General features: G+C 38.4%; 1 protein-coding gene and 1 non-coding gene across 2 annotated transcripts in view; both read right to left on the reverse strand.

The window, feature by feature from the left end:
- Positions 1–20,717, reverse strand: part of PTPRC (protein tyrosine phosphatase receptor type C) — a 121,379-nt gene that overhangs the window by 13,842 nt on the left and 86,820 nt on the right. Inside the window, exons 14-22 of the mRNA XM_061187231.1 lie at positions 19,718–19,778; positions 11,756–11,864; positions 10,772–10,806; positions 8,051–8,160; positions 7,399–7,489; positions 7,231–7,307; positions 2,685–2,721; positions 2,490–2,587; positions 1,633–1,758 (exon numbers count right to left, since the gene is read on the reverse strand). Coding sequence (XP_061043214.1) covers positions 1,633–1,758; positions 2,490–2,587; positions 2,685–2,721; positions 7,231–7,307; positions 7,399–7,489; positions 8,051–8,160; positions 10,772–10,806; positions 11,756–11,864; positions 19,718–19,778 — 744 coding nt within the window. The remainder of the gene's footprint in view (positions 1–1,632; positions 1,759–2,489; positions 2,588–2,684; positions 2,722–7,230; positions 7,308–7,398; positions 7,490–8,050; positions 8,161–10,771; positions 10,807–11,755; positions 11,865–19,717; positions 19,779–20,717) is intronic.
- TRNAD-AUC (transfer RNA aspartic acid (anticodon AUC)) lies at positions 13,204–13,276 on the reverse strand. The gene has a single exon. It is a non-coding gene; the product is annotated as a tRNA-Asp (tRNA).

The following is a 20,717-nucleotide window of genomic DNA, read 5'->3' on the forward strand; positions in this document are numbered from 1 at the left end:
AAAAAACTCCTCGTGCAAGTTCTTTTTCATTCATGATTACATTTTCCTTTCTAATGAATAACTAGGAATTGAGACATCACGCAGCATTGGCATGCACCAACCAGTAAGCAATTACTTACCAGGAAGGTAAGTAACATACGGTTAAGTGTAGCTGAAACCACTAGGAACTTTCATGCCACCAAGCCAAAAACAAACAAACAAACAAAATAAAAACACACAAAACAAGGGGATTGGTGGGTGGGTGTGAAAAGATACAAAGTAAAAGCCATTCTCAAAGCTGTTTGAAATACTTCTGCTTGGTAGGAAGACAAACAGGACTATTGTCATATGAAGAAAGTCTGATGAATTATTTGATTAATGCTCTATTTCTCATAGTAGAAGTGTCAGCTCGACTGTAGAGAGAGAACTGAGGGAATTCAGCTCCAGATTACAGCTCATGTCTCTCCCAGTTTCAAGGTAAGCACTAGGAGATGCATAATTCATAATTCTCTGGCCAAGTATGAAGAAGAACTACCTACATTTAGATAATAGAAGAAACAAACAAACAAACAAACAAACAAACTTGGTTGGTTTTCATTTTCAGATAGGAAATAACTGAGTTAATGAAGAATAGTAATGTCAGACTAATCAACATAACCAGAATGGTATTGGCCTCTACATTCCTGGCTTTAGTGCATTATGTCTTTGGCCATGAACCACAGGTGGGATTGTTCCACAGCCTTCCAAGGGCATAGTTGTTAGTGATGCCACAGGGCCTTAGAAGGCCTTGGGAGAAATAGGCAACTGGTATTTTTTCCTTTCACAAAATGTATCTGGATCATATGGAAATACAATTTAGATTACTGAGAAAACCTCCAATAAGTGGAATTCAGAGAAAATTTCAACCTTATCTATAAAGACTTCCATTTTTTAACATCTTTATTAAGATATTTTCACATTTTTTTAAAGTGTAAATGTTTTCTTTATATTCACAGAGTTGTGAAATCATCACCACTGTCTAATTATAGGGCATTTTCATGACCCCCAAAAAGAAACCCATACAGATTAGCAGTCATCTCTATTCCTACTCCACCCACCTCAGTCCCAAGCAATCACTAACGAACTTTCTGTCTCTATAATTTTGACTATTCTAGACTTTTCATATGAGCAGAATCATATAATATATAAGAAGACCACCATTTTAACTATTATTTAAGGTCACACTGACAATTTTCTTTTCTGAACTAAACATTTTATCTCACCTACAGAGTTAGAACTTTAGACTTCTTACAGTAATCTCTGTGCCATTTGTATATATTTTCCATAATGGTAATAAACCCATTGAGATGAGGGACTATTTTATCATTCATTTAATAATTCAGTCATCCATTTAACACAATTGATGAGCTCTTTATACTTCAAGGGTCACAGCATTATAAACACTTTTGATGTGATGTGGACAAACACTATTTTCACTAGTGACTTAACTTGACCCTGTTGGCTTGTATTATTGTTCTAACCCACCTCTTCCTCCTGCAGTTCATTAAAAAATAATTTTCCAGATATATTTCAATGTCTCACGTTTAATATTCCATAATTATATTTTTAGACAAACAGTATGAAAATTAAAATTATGTCATAAAGCAAACTCACATTTGCAATGGTCAACTTCTGAATGATGTAATCCGGGCATCTTTTGTGCTCATTGATCTCTACAATCACATCTCCAAAAACCCGGCTGCCCTCTTCCATCGACGGCCAGTATAATGCACACTTGTTCTATATTTTAAAAAATCATTAATGATTCCAGTTTTTCATGTAAATGGATTTGTTTATTAAACATTCATTGTAAAGCAAAAGAAACAAAAATGTATTCTTTGAAAGTCTCAAGACATTTTTATAGTCTCCTGTAAACTGCGATGCTTGGAAAGTATTCCATTTCCCATTAAGCGCCCTGAAGTATTTCCTTCATACGACCCAGCGGAAGAAGGATGATCTTCCCAGGCTTAGCTGCATATTAAATGGGGACGTGCTTGGTGGTCAGCAGAAATGATGTGGTTGCGTGTGGTTAATTTCAGGCTGGGGGATGGGGAGGCTTTCATGCTTCCTAAAGTCACATTACATGAATTTTCATCTATCTGCCCAAGGTCTATGTTTTTCAAGCGTTCACAAGTACTTGTGAAATCAGCCCACAGAAGTGTACTGAACTTAAAATAATACTGCAACAAACTAGGAATCACATAGGAGTCCAGCAATGAAGCAGAAACATTTAAATTTTATACTTATATACAAATATTTATATATGTGCCTATTTAATTTTTCTACAAGCATGAAATTTTAAATCAAGTGTTATACTGATTCAAACAGAGAATGGTCTGTTTTGTCATCAAGCACATACATATGTACATATGTGACTTTTCAAAATGCAATTCAACACTGTCTTTTCCTAACATCCAGCCTCCACCCTGTGAGTCCTGGACCTTCACCCTCTGAACCTTCTGGGTCCTTACCTTGTTCCCTTCTTCACATCGAGTGACCATGACAATAACTGTGGCTTTCTGTTCCCAGATCATCCTCCAGAAATCATCAACAGTTTCATCCCTGGGACCTAGGGGGTAAACAAATAAAAACTGGTAAGAAATATCTTCTTAAAAGTGCTATAAAACAATTTTTCAAAAAGAATGTTGGACTCTCAGAGAAATTACCTTGTGCAGCAATGTATTTCCTGGGTTCTTTGAAACCCTGTTCAAAACACACACAGAGGTATATCATTTACTGAGTGCTCAGTTATCCATTTACATGCAAAAGTGTGAGATAGGGAAGTTGCCTTAGATCTGCCATTTCTTGATTGTGTATTTCCCTGGGCAGTTTCAAATTAAAAGGGGGGTTTTATTAACTCAATGGCAGTTAACTGTGTCAAATATGTTAGTCAACATTTAAAAACAATATTCATGACCTTCATGGGTCTTTGCTATATACCCTAAACAATTTTTAAAACTAGATAGACTTTATCTTCGTGTGGGAAGGTGCAGCAATTTATAAGCATAATACAGGCACTCCTATATTTTAGATCCTGCCAACCTTTATAGCACCATCTGCCAGAATTCAAACCTCCTTACCAGCCATAGAGATACTTTGGAGATTTTTACTCAGTTTCTTTCAACAAATCATCCTGAGGTTAGCCCCATACTTCTACCTCTTAACGAGTGCTGGGATATACCGCTGATTCCCTAGAATCCTTTTCTGCCACTCTAGATAAGAGATACAATAACTTTCATTTTATTACCTATAATGTCTGCTTTCTCCACTCCGGTTACCAAGGCAAAGAAGGAATAGAGACAGGTGAGACACTGTGCTAGTTTCTTCCAAATTATCTCCTACTCCTCAAACTTACCTCAGCGATCAGAAAAGCCTTTCAGAGAGATAACCTTTGCCCTTAGTTGAAATTCAGTCACATGGGCCACAATAATTCATGATTAATTTTAGTAACTTCTTGAAACTTCTATCTCATGATATAGTATTATTCATACATTCATTTATTCAACAAGTATTCATTGAGTGGCTACAGTCTGTCAAGTACCTATCTAAAATCTGGAGACATATTCTTTCCATGAGCTCCCAGGTCTGCTGGAGAAAAGTAAGTGTAACTCGATACTATAATTACCATATTTATTTGAACAGAAAATATAAGTTTTTTTTTTTCCTAGAGACCATCTAAATCCTTATAAAATCTGCTCTCAATGACTTTATTTTGAAGAACAAGTTATTGTTTGGAAAAGAAACTATACACAAAAAGTTGTTCAATGCTAATTGTGAAGGCCTGCAGTGGTCACCAACAGAATCAGTTAAAATAAAGGCCAAAATTATGACACAGTCCTAGTAATTATTTTTGGACTATGACCTCACATTTGAAAGTGTTAGTTGCCACTGTAAACAAGCCTTTTGAATATCATATGAACAAGAAATTGCATTGTGGATACCAAGAGCACATGTCAGGGCAAGAGGTATGTGTTGCTTGGGATAGGATTTACAGGGACAACATGAAACAAAGATATAAAAACTCTTTTTTTGTTGTTTTTTTGTTTATTTCTACTTTTTTTTTTTTCCCCTACTACTGCCTTGGGAGACTGACCTAAGAAAACATTGGTATGATTTATGTCAGAGAATGTTTTGCCTATGCTCCCTTAGAGGAGTTTTCGATGTCATGTCTTATGTTTAAGTCTTTAAGCCACTTTGAGTTTATTTTTGTGTATGGTGAGAGGGTGTGTTCTTTTTTTTTTTTTTTTAATACAGCAGGTTCTTATTAGTTATCTATTTTATACATATTAGTGTATATATGTCAATCCCAATCTCCCTACAAAAACTCTTATGCATCAAACAAAGTTGATGGGAAGTAGGACATTGTACAGGTTAGAGGGCTGTCTCCAGACAGAATGCTTGAGAAAAAACATCCTAGCTTTGCTTCAGAGATGTTGTGAGAGTTCATTGAATCAATATATGTAAAGCACTTAAATTCATGATTGATAAATAGCAAATGTATAGTAAATTGTATCATCATTATTATACAGTCATCATAATCATTAATGTCAAGAATTTTGCTCTGGAAAATCATCAGCTATCTCACAAAAGGACACAGAAGTTGAAGATGCTTGTTTCATGAATGATCCAAGTAAAAAAGTTTTTTTTTCATTATTCTATAATTTTACATAAATTGTGTGTAGTGGACTGAATAATGTTCCCCAAAAAACTCATGTCCACTCAGAATCTCAGAATGTCACCTTATTTGGAAATAAGGTCTTTGTGGAAGATGAGGTCATACTGGGTGAAGATGGGCTCTAAATCCAACGACTGGTGTCTTTTATAAGAGAAAGGAGACACGGTGACACAGAGATGCACAGGGAATAAGGCCACGTGATGACAGAGGCACAGAACAGGGTGATACAGCTACCAGCCAAGAAACACCAAGGATGGCCAGGAGCCACTATACGCTGGAAGAGGCAAGGAAGGATTTTTCCCCAGACCCTTCAGAGGAAGCATGGCTCTGCTCACACCTTAATTTCAGACCTCCAGACTCCAGAAATGTGAGATAACATGTCTTTGTTGTTTTAAGTCACTCAGTTTGTGATGTTTTGTTATGTCCACTCTGGGGAATTAATACACTGTCTAAATAAATAAATGAATAGATAGAATTTGAGCATTTTACCTTCTTCACTGAAAGTTTGTGAAAGCTTATATAATCATGTAGATCAAAACAAACAAACCAAACCTCAATTTCAATTGTTTTTTCTTTGAGAAAAATTTGAAATTACCTTATAAACCAGCATGGATGATAGTATGAGACACTTTGTCAACTGTTTGATTGTCAAAAACAATTTTCGATAGTCACTGTTTTGGCAGTCTGTGTGGAAATAAACACTCATACTTTGCTGGTGGAACATATATATGGGTACAACCCCAGTGGAGGACAATTTGGAAATGTCTTTTAAAATTACAAATGCTTATTCTCTTTGAGCCGGCAGTTCTTCTTTGAGGAATTTATCCTACAGATATGCTGAAACTCATTGAGAAATAATATGAGTCAAGATTATTCATTAAACCATTGTTTGCAATAGTGGATTAGAAACCATATTTAACGCCTGTTACTATGGGAACTGATTAAATACATCACAATGCAGCTATGCCAAGAATTACTCTAAAAATATTAAAGAAAGATGTAGAAATGTTCTGTGTTCAGAGCCAGCAACCTACAGCCTGTGGGTCAAATCAGCATGGCCTGATTTTGTAAATGCAGTTTGCTTTTCGGAACAGCCGCATTATGTATTGTTTATAGAAGTGTAGTCACTGGGCTTCAGAGCTGAGTAGCTGTGGCAGAAATGGCATGTCCTGCAAAACCCCAAATATTTGTTATCTGGCCCCTTACAGAGAAAGCTTGCCAGTACCTGCTTTTTACAGTGATATTTTATGTATCCAAGATATATGTTTTAAGTAAATGAAGCATTATACAGAACAGTGTGAATATTACGTTAACATTTTTGGATAAAGGAGGGGGTAACAAATGTTGGTGTTTTCTTGTTTGCGTATTAAAAAACTCCCGCTGGATAGATAGGAAACAACATAGAGGTTACCTTTTAAGGTAGGTGGAGGCACTGGGTAAATGGTGGATTGGGTGGGAGGAATTTTTTTTAAGTCTCTCTGTGTTTTTATACTGCTTAATTTTTTTTTTTAATTCGTGTGATGCATTACTTACTGAACAATTGTTTAATAAATAACATTTTAAAACATTTTAGATAAATTAACCATGCACTATATCCTCAGACTGTTACTAATTGAAAAAGGGTAGGGACTTCCCTGGTGGCGCAGTGGTTAAGAATCCTCCTGCCAGTTCAGGGGACACGGGTTTGAGCCCTGGTCCGGGAAGATCCCACATGCTGCAGAGCAAATAAGCCCGTACACCACAACTACTGAGCCTGCGCTCTAGAACCTGTGAGCCACAACTACTGAGCCCGTGAGCCACAACTACTGAAGCCCACAAGCCTAGAGCCCCTGCTCTGCAACAAGAGAAGCCACTGCAATGAGAAGCCCGCGCAACACAACGAAGAGTAGCCCCCGCTCGCCGCAACTAGAGAAAGCCCGCGTGCAGCAACGAAGACCCAACACAACCAAAAATAATAAATAAATAAATTTACTAAAAACAAAAATTAATAAATAAATTAAAAAGAAAAAGGGCAAAAGTAACAAATTAACCAGGGCCTCCCAGTCCTCATCTCTATGGTGAGGGGCAAAGACGGGGCTCTTATGAGAAATACACACATAGATAATTTAGATAATATCCAGCGTATAACAGGTACAAGAGTATTTTAATTCTTAGTTATCATTCTGTTTGGAAAGAAAAATCCTATATTACCTAGCACCAATAACAAATAATAAATAACTATTCTTGCAAATATTAGTGATTTTGTTGTTTATATCAATGGCATTTATGAGCTTCCTTCAAATCATTTCAAATAATATTTCTAAAAATTTTCCATGAGAGGATATATGTATATGTATAACTGATTCACTTTGCTGTACACCTGAAACTAACACAACAGTGTAAATCAACTCTACTCCAATAAAATTTTAAACAAATAAAAATTTGCCATGACAAAGAAGGAGCTGAACAGAATGCATAGATACCAGAAAAATGAAAATGGTCAGTGACAAAATGATGAAGATATAAAACCATCTGGCTGTTATGCATTTTTTACTCACATCAATATAGCTGGCATTGATATAGTTGGACCCTGCATCTCCGTTTATGTCAGAGAGTTCAACACGGTTATAATCATCTGTTCAAAGAAAAGGAATATTAAATAAGTGAAATCATGAATAATCAAGTAGCCTAAATGTATGGAAATGCAGTTCTCGATGAGCACTTACAAGGAAGGATGTCAACATAGCGGTTTTTATTCTGGTTAAAGGGTTTTCGAGCATCCTTGATAGAAAACTTGCCGAATACCCTCGGAATGCTCTGAAAGGCACAAAGATCCTTTGAGTCACAGCAGATTCAAGAAAAACCATTTCCCCTTGCTGCTTATCCTTTTGAGCAAATGACACCTCCTGGAACATATTTCCTTTACACCGATGAACAAGTTGCATATGGTAATTGAAATGAACATTATTAGGAATTATGCAAAAAACACTCTTTAAGAAAAATGAATGATAGGCTACTTGGAGAATAAATCCCATGAGGGAGAGCAAATTTAGGAGTTATTGCTCTGCCACTTTAAAATTCACTGAAAAACACACTTGGATGATTACCTAGAGCATAAGGACAAAATCAGCCAAATGCATTTCGAGATACAGCTTCATAACTAGTATTCAGACAATGAAATGTTGAAATGTTGACTAGTTTTATGACAATGAGTCACTCTTCTGGTCTGCAAATATCTGCTAATAAATAGCTGCTTTGACTCTGTTGCACTATTACGTGGGATAAACTATCAAGGCAAATGGTTATACAAGACATTTAAGGTGAATTACGTTGATAACAGAGTAAACTTTCTCATCACGTATCGAGAAGAGCACACACCTGGAATTCAGCCAGGAAGAGCCTCCCTTCATCAGCGATCTTTCTCTTGTAAGTTTCCAACAAAACATCTGCATGGATGGGCTCCACATTCATCAGTTGCCTCTCATCATCTTTAAACGTAGTAAAGATTCACGACTAGTGTTAATGTCTCTCTTTCCCTTGTTCATGGAAATTTCGTTAAATATATACCTTGGATACAGTCCTTAGTGTCTTTCCTTCTCACACACATTCCACCTGGAAAATCTCACTCACACATAAAGATTCACCTGTAAACCTATGACGTCTAAATCTTGGGCTCCAGCCCCCTTCTGGCCTTTGTATTAATCTTTCCCTCTTATTCTCAGATTTTCCATCCAGTTATTCCATAGGGACCTCAAAGTCAAGATGTTCAAAGTAATTTTCCCTTTATTGTAGCATCTCAAATCTTGGCAAACAGGACCACCATTCACAAAGCCATTCAAGATGGAAACTTCCAGGTGACCCACGATTTCTCCCTCTGTCCCCATATCCAACAGGTCACCACGTACTTTCCATCCTTTCTACCTGTGGTCACGCTCAGGACTCCTCCTCATCCACATAAGGACATCTTCCCTACTCCTCTCCCTGACTCCAGCCTGTCCCCACCCTGATTTATCTTTTAAACTGCCACAAATTCATCCTGAAATATAAATACGAGCATGCAGCTCTGCTTGTTGAAAAAAAATCTTACACTATTGTTTGTGCTCCATAGCCTAAAGGCTAAAGTTTCAATGTCTAATGTGATATATGATGCCTTTTTATCATCTCTCCTGACCCGTCTCAACCACACTGTTTCCTACACTTGCTTTACATCTTAGGCGTGAATGTTCTCCAAGTGCATCACACACTTTCTTGTCCTCATGTTTCTGCACACACCGTTCTCTCTACATAGAATGTCCTTCCTCATTTTCTATCTATGAACAGATTCCAGACCAAATATCACCACTGTGAGGATATCTACATTTTTTGTTGGATTAAAAGCATTTTATGACAATTACAATACTCATCTATATTGTAATTTGTTTCTTTTTATTGTATCTACTTTAACTTGTGAAACACTGTAAACATATAAATAAGAGAATATGATGAATACTCTATACCCAGGACTCATCTTAATGTGATAATCTCTACAGTTGACTGTGAACAGATTGTATTAATATTTTATGCCACCAGAGAGAAACTCATTATATGCTAGGCTTGTGAAATAACTTACTAAAGAACAAAATACGTATTAATGTAAATAGCTGTAAGTGTATATGAATACTGAAACAACTCCTACTATCCCAGGTATATCTGACAGTATTTTTTCAGTATTCATGTTAATTTCCCCTATTTATTAGATGAAGAAAGAAGATGTCCATTAGGGTTGTACATTTATCTTTTTGTCCGTGGAAATTTTCTATCCAAACACAACAATCAAACTGTCCATGTACGGTTGCTTCTTTGGGTGGTTGGAGATTTCCGGCATTCATTCATTCTGACCTAGGGCCACCTTCGGGGTTTTATGGAGTTTGGGTAAGTTCTGACCACTCCAAGGAGCAATCAGTGTCAACTTTGAGATAAATGCTCCTTGACCCCTGGCAATGGTCCCCCTCCTGTCTTAGGTGCCTGTCACTCTTGTGATCTTCATCCATCCCTCAGCCCACCTATAAAAACTAACCCTCGGGACACTTTATCTTCCACTTTAATTTATTCATTGACACGTATTGAATCCACATGCCCACCAAGGTACTGGGGATAAAGCACTAAATGGGGAAGGAAAGCCTCCCTGCCGTCCCAGAGCCCACATTCTAGACAAGGGAGGAAGATTAACAAACAAGCGGAATATAAAATCCAGTGGCAGGAAGACTCTGCAATGGAAAATAAAGCCTATTGGGGAGCTCCAAGGAGCCTGCCCCAAAGCTTCTGCTTATGGATTTGGGACCTGCCCTGGCAGAGGGAAACCCTTCCGAGACAAATTAAAACCACATAGAGGAGTTCTGAAATGTTTCCTGTCTTGAGTATGAAAAAAACAAACCATTTCCTATATTATAAATACATTTTCAACTTTTTTATCTCTTGCCCTATAAATGGATCAAAAATCACATTTTTAAAGAGAAATGAAAGAAGTAGTGTAAAAGTTTTTAAAAAGAGAGAAAAAATGGAATATGTTTTCGTTTCCTAAGTCAAATTGCAATCTTTTGTCACGTCCATCAATGTGCCTTTAGTGGGGACAGCCAGTGTCCCACCCTTGCAGGGACGTGAATACACTTGCACTCCTCATTTGTGTGGCTTTCCATCTACTCCTTCCTCATTTGTTGGCCTAATGTTTCCCCACAATCTTAGAACACCCAGATTCCTGCCTTCTCCACAAGAAGTTTTCCATCTTCCATCTTTCTATAGAACCACACACAGTCCACGACGATGGTATCTATCAAATCTGTCATATTTGTCCACATGTCTCTCTTCCTCTGTTAGATTCTAAACCTTTAAAAGCAGAGTCTGTGGCTTGTCACTGACGTATTTTCAGTGCTGGCACAATATTTGGCATACTCTGGGAAATGCATAGATCCTTGCTGGTTGAATAAATACATAACTTAAGTTTCATCATTGTATCCACAGAGGAAGACCAGGTTAGATTTTTTAAAATATTGAATTCTTATTTCAAATGAGTAGATTCAAATGGGAGGGGGATAATCACCAGGAAAAAATGTGCATACTTACCCCTTTCAACAAGTTCCTGCTGTTCATCTAAATTGCTGTGAAAATAAGAAATGTAAGTTTGCATACTCTTAAGAAACATAGAATTCAGTTGGCAATCAATTTATGTTTAATGAATGTCTTGAAGGAAGGAGGGAGTGGAGGTGGGGAAGACAAAAAGGAAAAGGGCAGGGGATGGGAGGGGATGATGGGGGGGAGAAAAAGTGGGGAGGAAGAAACCAATCACGGGTGGTCAGCCAAACTCGGATAACTGACCACATTATTTTATTTGGAACCTCTTGGTTTTCGTAAAATGTAGTTGTTCCTGGACAGAGGAATGCATATCCTTCCCTAGATACTTCTCTCCTTTGTCATTTCTAGATCTCTCTGACCACTTTGTACTAAAAGAAAAGACACATTCTTTTCATTGGTTATTATTAAAGGAAATCTGTCCAATTATTAGTGAACGTAGAAAATATTAATATTTAATATAAAACAATAAGACCATGTGAAAGTCTTTCATCAAAAGGTCAGGGCTTCCCTGGTGGCGCAGTGGTTGAGAATCTGCCTGCTAATGCAGGGGACGCGGGTTCGAGCCCTGGTCTGGGAAGATCCCACATGCCACGGAGCAACTAGGCCCGTGAGCCACAACTACTGAGCCTGCGCGTCTGGAGCCTGTGCCCCGCAACAAGAGAGGCCACGACAGTGAGAGGCCCGTGCACTGCGATGAAGAGTGGCCCCCGCTCACCACAACTAGAGAAAGCCCTCGCACAGAAACGAAGACCCAACACAGCCAAAAATAAATAAATAAATTAATTAATTAAAAAAAAAAAAAAAAAAAAGAAAACTTTAAAAAAAAAAAAAAAAAAGGTCAGTGATGTCCTGGACTTCGTGCTGTCATCTCTGAATTCATATTTTTCACTTAATTGGTTCCAAACTGGCCTCATAGGTGGGTTTTCATCATTATTACTACTATTATTATTTTTTCATCTTAAAATCAACTCTTACCTGGATCTTTTCTTTTGCAGATCATAGATTTTATAGAGAACAATAAGCAGGGCTATTGATGTCACAATAATCAGAAATACCAGAAATATGATCAGTGCATTAGAATTATCTAGAAATGAAAAAGAACACATAAAGAGAGCTTATTATGTCAAATATTTTGCTGGACTCTTTGAAAAAATCACCTTACATTTTAACATTTTCATTTCTTTTGAAGTTTTCAAAAAACACAATTTTTAGAATGAGATCAAAGACAATACATTCCTGATTTTGTAAATCTTGCCTATGTTGTTCAGAACCAATAAAACATTTCATATTTTAAGAGCGATAGAGCATAGAGGAGCAATTCTTTTCCTTCCTATCAAAAAATGTCCTTTTATGAGATACTATCATTTAGATTTAATTCTCTTTCTTTCAGTCACTCCATTTTGAAGGGATCGAAGAGGTAATCTAGTTACAATTCTCAGAGAGAACCTCCTATAGTTTAACTTTATATGCAGAAGTAGGTAGCCTCTTAAGGGGATCAGAAAGGTCTCTGCCCCACAGAGATAAACCTGCTCATTGAGGTATACAATCAGTTAACCAAGGGACAAAATTATTTAATTCTACAGTTGGGATTAGACTTACCCTGACATGTATTTTCTCTAAGGTTTAATGTGAAATCACACCCTTTCTTGGAGGAAGGGCAGAGAAAAGAGAGTGTATTGGAAATATCCTTTGCCCTGAATACGTAGGTCATACTGTTTGTCTACAGTGAAAGTACAGTAAAGTACCACAGAGGCATTAGGGAGCCAGACTTAGCTCCACCACTTCCTAGTTGGGACCTTGGTCCAAATCCTTATTATCTTTGTGTCTCCATCCCTAATTCCTAAAATGAGGCTAAATGAGTTTGATTCACTGTAAACATTTAGCATCATGCCTGGAGCATAGTCAGTACTAATTATTCACAATTCACACAAAGTATTTTGAGTCTTTAGTGTGTGTCAAACACTGATTTAGGTACTTAAGATGTCTCAGAGAACAAAACAGACAAAGACCCCTGTCCTCATGGGACTGATGTTCTGGGATGTAAGATAGACAGTTAAGAATATACACAATAAGTAAGCGAATGGTAAAGTAGGTTGGAAGATGATAAAGACTGGGAAGGTAAGGAGTTAGCTAAGGAGGTACTGGCGGATGCTTGTTCTAGGCACAGGTGAGAGAGCCTGGAGACAGGAACATGCCCCGTGTCCAAGGAGCAGCAAGAATCCAGAATCCGGAGAGGCTGAAGTGGAGGGAGAGAGGGATGGGCAGCAGAGATGCCATTTGAGAATATGGCCAGGAGTCGGCGGAGGGCGAGGGTCAGGTTGGAGGGCCTTGTAAATCATTTTAAGGTTACATTGTTGTGTTGTTGTTGTTTGTTTTGTTTTGTTTTGTTTTTTTGCTTCACTGTGTATCTTGTAGGATCTTAGTTCCCCAACCAGGGTTCGAACCCAGGCCCGCTGCAGTGATAGCACAGAGTCTTCACCACTGGACCACCAGGGAATTCCCGGTTACACGGGTTTTGGAGTTAAATGTGTAGCACTTGCATGATTTTGAGTAGAGGAGTAATAAACTCTGACATGTGCCTTATACAGATCCTTACGACCACTTGTTGAAAATGCCATAACCCAGGCAAAATATGACAGTGGTTCAGATGAGGTTGATGGCTCTGGAGTTAGGGGAAGTAGTCATCCAGCACTACAGTGAATGGAGATAAGGAAGGCTGTGGGCGGAGCAGCCTTCTGAGGGGAACAGAAGCTCAGTTTTGGATTTGAGAGTCTGAAAGAACAATTAGATGCCCAAGTGGAGGCGCCAAGTAGGAAACTGGATATGCAGATCTGAGGCTCTCCTACCATAAATCTCGCGAGAAAGGGGCTGGGACTGGACATTAATTTGAGAGTCTTCAACACAGAGCTGTTACCTAAAGCTATGAGATTGACTAATTCACCAGGAAATTAAAATTGGATAGAGAGGAAAGAAATTCCAAGACTGAGTCCTGAGACACTCCAGTATTCAAAGGTTGGAGGAGGAAGATGGCACCTGCAAAGGGACTCACAAGTGAAACAGGATGAAGTGAGCTTTACTGTTGGGAGGCGCGGGGGGTAAAGAAATAGGGTGGCAGCCGAAGAGGAAATAGGGTCAAAAGAAATATTGTGATTGTTGCTGTATTTTGTTGGTTTTTAACAACTGCATCTTGATGAGACCCATCCAGCACAGAGGGGAAATCAGGACGCAGGAGAGAAAGAAGAAAACTGTTACATCAGGGGTTTTGGTTGACAGGATCAAGGGATTCAAGAGTAATTGCAAGAGAGTGGTTATGGATTATGGATTAATAGTTAATCCATAATGATGGATTATGAATTGACATTGTGCACAGAGTGAGTGGAGGACCCAAGGGGCAGTCCATCAGGGTTCACTACCATGGCTATGGTTCACGAAGATAGGGAGAGCCTTAGTGCTCTTACTATTTTCAATAAGGAAACAAATTCAACCCTCTTCAATCATGTTTCTAAGGCAATACAGAAATGGTACGTTTTAGGCACGGGTAGGCTGAGAAGACTGGGTGTTTTGAAGGAACTATATGGTGAGCAGAATTCCAAGATACGGTGCCCAAGATTTCCAGGTCCTGGTTATCTCAGAAAATACTAATCTAGGTACTGCTGCAAAGCGATTGTGCAGAGAGAATTCAAGCATCGAGTCCGTTGGGACTGGAAGATATGGAAATCGTTCTGGGTGAGCCCAAACTAATCATGAGTTCTTTAAAAGCAGAAGTCAGAGATCTGAAGCGCCAGGATCCCACACACTTCTCTGGCCTGAAGATGGAGGAAGCCAGGTGGAAAGAACGTGAGGGGCCTCTGGGAGCTGAGTGCAAGCCCTGGCCTGCAGCCCCCAAGGAAATCGGGTCATCGGCCCCACAACAGCAAGAAACAGGACTCCGTCGACCTGGAATGACCTCGGAAGCATTTTTCTGCATATTCTCCAGATAAAAACTCATTCTGGCCAACATCTAGATTTCAGCTTTGAGCGGAAGACCTGGTCACATGGAGCCGGAATTCTGACCTACGGAATTGTGAGCTAATGAACGGGTGTGGTGTAAAGCCACTGAGCGTGCAGTAATTTGTTGAACAGCAAGAGAAAACTAATACAAAGCATTACCTCCCTGTGATTTTGCCTGGAGACAGTCCGTATAGTTTAGTGTGGCTGAAGCAACCACCTCCTCCCCTCCCTGGCTTCCTTCCTTCCTGCCCGTGGCTGACACTGGCTGCCTCTTAAGCACACCTCTTTTCTCTTCCTTCTGGACCAGCTTTCCTTGCTGTTAAGTGTGTCCAGGTAACTGAGATAAGGGTAGAAGGCATATAAGCCTCTTCTGGGTCTGGTGCTTACCCCCTCTGGAGAGACCCTTCACCTCCTCTCTTCTCCAAACTGCTGGCTGGATGGTGGTTGTCATCACAAATTCAGAAGCCACGTGTGGGAGAGATCAGCCCCTGTGTCAGCCTGGAGTTTCCAATGAGTGTGTGGCGCAGAACCCCACCCTCTACCTGCCCACAAACATCCCCAATTGGTGTGGAGTAAGAAATAAATGTCTATTCTGTTACTTCACTGGGATTTAGGGGTTTATCTGTTATAGCATCCATCGTTGCCTTAATTGATTGGTTTATCTGTTATAGCATCCATCGTTGCCTTAATTGATTGGTTTATCTGTTATAGCATCCATCGTTGCCTTAATTGATTGGTTTATCTGTTATAGCATCCATCGTTGCCTTACTTGATTGGTTTATCTGTTATAGCATCCATCGTTGCCTTAATTGATTGGTTTATCTGTTATAGCATCCATCGTTGCCTTAATTGATTGGTTTATCTGTTATAGCATCCATCGTTGCCTTAATTGATTGGTTTATCTGTTATAGCATCCATCGTTGCCTTAATTGATTGGTTTATCTGTTATAGCATCCATCGTTGCCTTAATTGATTGGTTTACCTGTTATAGCATCCATCGTTGCCTTAATTGATTGGTACCCATCTTCATCCCATACTGACTGAGCAAATGCTACGTGTCCTAAAACTGTGACGGTCTCTGGGGATATGACAGAAAATAGGGCATAGAAAGGTACCAGTTCTGAGGGAATTTTCCCTATCTTTGGGGGAATACAAAGGCTAGACAGGTAAATAAAATAATTATACATTTTCCTTATATTTAAAGGAAAAAAAATAGAGTGGTAAGAAAGTAAGGGGAACCTATTTTCTATATGGTCTGTGGAAGACTTCCTGAGCATGAGACATTTCTCCTACAACCAGAAAGATGGAGTGACTCAGCCAGGCCAACGGCTGCCCAAACAGCGTGTCTCATGCTCCAGATGTCTCTAACTGGAAATTCATAAAAACAGGAACATAGAAAATTAATTTCAGATGGAGATTGTCAGATGTCAGAGCTGAGTCTGCATCCTGGCTCTGGCATCTCTTTGACTCTTAAACTGATTAAATTATCCGAGTTTAAATTTTCTCATCTATAAAATGGGAATGATTTGATCTTCTTTAGAAAGGTGTTGTGAGGATGCCTATATACGTGTCGTGTGTGTGTCTATATCTATATCTATATTTATGTCTATATGTATGTCTATCTATTGAGTGGGAAAGAGAAGGCCAGCAGCACATACTAGACATTTTGCAAAAAAACGCACCAAATGGTGTTGAGTGAGCATTGCAATCCATAGCAATTAATTAGGGTTGTTGGTTCTATAGAAACATGACGTAGCATCAGATGTGCCTCCATAAACGTATTAATAATAGAACAACTAAGGCTTCAGATACGTCTCGTGGCCTAAGACCTGCTCTTCTCCCTTCTCTCTAGGAGCCCCTGTAACACTGACCGAAGCGAAGATCCATGATGGCAGACAGGATGGAAGACAGGGAGCCAGAGGTTGAGAGATTTCGACAAGTTTTGGAAGGTAGGAAACAAAGGAGAGGAAGCCACAACCAGAGAAGCACGTGGTGACAAGGGATACACACCTTCCCGAGAACACCTGGGCCTCAAGCTCCCAGGCCCCATGGACGTGGAAACCAATCAAAAGACCAAAATGGCACAATCGAGTGTCTATTTACAGAAAAACCAGGCATCTCTTGAAAGACACACCAGGGAGGAGACACAAGGTTACTCTTTGGAAAAACTGAATGGAAGGGGTAAGAGTCTAGAGGTAAAATCAGGCTCCGAGTAGAGCAGGGAGGAGGCCCAGCATGGAAGTGAAGCGGGAAAAGCAAGTGTCTGCATGTGGAATGGTTGGACACTGGCCCTGTGCCCTCCCCTGAGGGACCATCCCACACCCTCCACCCTACGACAAGGACTAGTCGTGGACTCGTTTCTGGAGATTATGAATGATGCCGGAGAAAATAAATCGGTAACAGCACAGAGGATCTCCTCGGTCAATACGGCCCCTTAAGGACCACAGAACTTCTAATCACCTTCTCCCCTGTGTCACTGTAACTATGACCAGACTGCCCATGAGAACGGAACTCTCAAGGAAACCCTTAACACAAAAGGCAGATGCCAAAGTAATACATCAACTAATGATTCCAAAATGTGACTAAGACGAGTTCCAAGAAGACTGCAAAAAGAAAGTGGAACAAAGAAAACTTCCCAGAGATACAAGTCTCCAGGTCGCGAAGGCCAATAGCATCCAGGAAAATAAGTGGAAAAGACTCATGTAAGACCAAGAATAAAGAGGAAAGCCTAGAAGTTCTAGAGAGAAAATAAAATGAGGGAACATACGAAAAGAGTGAGAAGCAGGACGGTATGAGAAAGTAATACTGGATGCAGGGGAACAAAACTGGAATACTTTAAATTCTAGAGTTTTAAACTTAGAATCTATGCCAGAGCAAAATATTGATTGTGTTAGAATAGAATACAGATATTTTCATGCCTGCAAAAATTAAAATATTTTCTTCTTACACTAAAAGATATAAACCAGTAAAATTTAAAAAAAATACATGAGATTCAAATACAGCAATTCTAAAATGGGAAACTGATAAAGGAAAATTTTATGATGGTACCCTCAGAGAGTTCCAGAAGAAAAGGACCCCAGGAGTTCAATTGGGAATGTTGTCAAAATGCAGATGATGGAATGTGATACCAGAGAAACTCAGTAATACATTTCTAGCAGCTGTGCTTTTGCAATTCGAAACCCAAGACCTCCCCTGGAGTAGATGTCAGTATTAAAATGTGACGACATTATTTATCTCTTATGCAAATGCTATTGTTAGCAAAGAGTTAATACTTTTTCTGCTTTATGGGAAAAAAGGAGCATGGGATAACCCTCTAGCTCCACTGAAGTGGAAATCTGATAAAGATGGAATAGTAGCTGTGTTACCAGGCAACATTGCTAATGTAAACACAATCCCTGATTTCCAAAGGGCATCTGGACACGAGGGTTATGTATGAATGATGGTGTCCTGGTGGGAAGCCCTGGCCTTGATTTCCCTGAATGCACTAACCCCTGGCACATCTTGTTACTGGGCGCATCCCTATTGGCACATCTGGTAGCTATGCCTGTGGAACTATTATAAGAGACACATGGGGCTTCTAAGCCGGGGTCGCTCCCACACATATGGCCTCAGTCTTATAGCTCAGTTGCCTCTAGAGGGTCAAAGAGTTCATAGTCCCCGGACTGCAGTGGGCAATGCTACCAGGATGTTCTTGGCCAGACCCCCTTGCTGGCTGTGTTTCCCACTCTGTGTTTCTCTGAGGGAAATGGTGCCAGGCCTGGCTTATTAAGATAGGAGTATGAAATGTCCAGTGGAGTCTATGACCCCAAGAATAAATGCCGCCACTATAAATTATTTACATAATCAGAAAAACTCAATGAAGCTGTTGTTATGGTAAGGGCTTATAAAAGTATATGGAAATAAAGTCAAAGATACTTGGCTGAATTTGTTTGGCATTTCACATTAGGAGCTTTTATTTTATAAATCTGAGCAGAAAGAACTAAAACTTTGTATGGGACTTAGTAAAGCAGTTTGGAAAATAAGCTGTTTTTATATCTTCTCTCTTTGGAAAGACTTGGGACAATGAAGCATTAGTGATTGGGCAGGTGCGGGTAGTCGACAAAGACGGAGAAGTGGCAAGGTGACATCAGAAACAGCCTGTGCTTCGGAACACTGCACCGGGAGCTTTGAATTTAATTTAATGTAATTTACAAAGCTAACAAGTAGAGAAGACTTAAAGCAGTGTACTAAATCTTCTTCCTCCACAGGCTCAGATCAATAAGCAATATTAAAACTCTAGAAAGAGCAGCAGACAATATCGCTTTTATATATGGAGGAAACTATAAGGAGAATTGAAAACAGAAATGGTGAAAAGTGGTCATTTTGGAGAGCTGAACAACCGGTGGGGGAAGGGGACACACGGCTGGCTGTCTTCATTTCAGTGATTTTTTTCTAGAATGACCTTTATTTTGATTAAAATATTTTAAAATATTAGCGACAAAACATTAAAAAGCCATACTGTTTTTAGGGAATGTGTATCCTAGCTCAGTCGGGTAAATCAGCACAGATTTGTATGTAACGCCTGCTTCTGGTAAGCAAATGCTTGAGGGACAGAATAAAATAAGGTGACAATTTCTAACACATACACAAAACAAACATGCTTGTTACTAACATGAAGAAATGCCGTAAGCATAATCATAATATTAGTCTGTGCAGATAAATCCTTTATGAATTATTTTATGAACTCTTTTAATAATTTAATCTCTTAATTTGAATTTAAGATATTATATTTTAATCTGGTGTTCACCTGTACATCTGTTTGCACACACCAACTTAAAATATAATGTTTATGGAAAATATATAATATAAACATTTAATAATTAAACATGAGTAGGAATGTAAAATAATAAAGCTAAGTGCTACTATATATTTAATATAAATATAATAAATAGCTAAGTGATGACTTACAAGATGTTGATTGTGAAACAATTTTTGGATGACCAGAATACATCCCATTGTTATAATAGACCTGAATTTCAGCAATAAAAGAGAAAATAGTTTTCTAGTGTAAATTTATGAATCACAATATAACACATACATATTTGTCATACATAGTTGTTTATTTTCATAAAAAATATACTGGTTAACTTTAAAGTTGAAACTTCAAGATTATGTCAATACTTTATTATCAAAATGTTTTAAAGAAAATATTTACCAGTGAAAAAGATATAAAGAAATCGTAGCCCATTTAGCAATAATAATAATACTAATAGTTATAATCAGCAAGAATAAGTGAAAATGAAGGAATAAAATCCAACACATCAAAATGTTCATCATTTAAAGTTGATTCCCTATTAATAGGCTAACATCTTCACATTTCTTTAAAAAGGAAATTCTGCTGTATACTATTTAGAAGAGTTATACATAAAATGTACAAAAAGGTTTTTAAGGCTAAGTGGAACCAATATAATGTAAGAATCACAGTATTTATATTCAAGTGATATTTAGTTCACAAGGGTTAAAACGATAAAGATTGATGATACAGGGTAAACTCTACAGTATAGACATAAGTAGTTCAAAATATTGAACACAATAAAGCAAAACAATTTAGATATACAAGGGAAACTTCATGGAGCAAGAAAGCCTTAAGAATCTTCAGCAAAAAAACAGCTGAAGCAAAAATAGATCTGAATAGTACTAATAGAAGAGATTAATAATAAATCTGGAAAATATATATCTAAGCTTTTACCCCATGGAGGGTATATAATATCCTTATTACTCACAGAGTATTCATAAATATTTATCACACACTGAGCTGTAAAAAATACTGTAGATTCCAAAGGGCAGAAATTGTAAAGGCCAATTATCCTTTTAAACTAATAATTAATTGCAATAAAAAATTCAGGAACCAGAAATGTAGAAAAGTCTCTTTAAAAAAAAAAAAGATAAATTAAAAATTCTTCCAAAT

Source organism: Eubalaena glacialis, chromosome 3, assembly GCF_028564815.1.
Source record: "Eubalaena glacialis isolate mEubGla1 chromosome 3, mEubGla1.1.hap2.+ XY, whole genome shotgun sequence".
Taxonomy (NCBI): Eukaryota; Metazoa; Chordata; class Mammalia; order Artiodactyla; family Balaenidae; genus Eubalaena; species Eubalaena glacialis.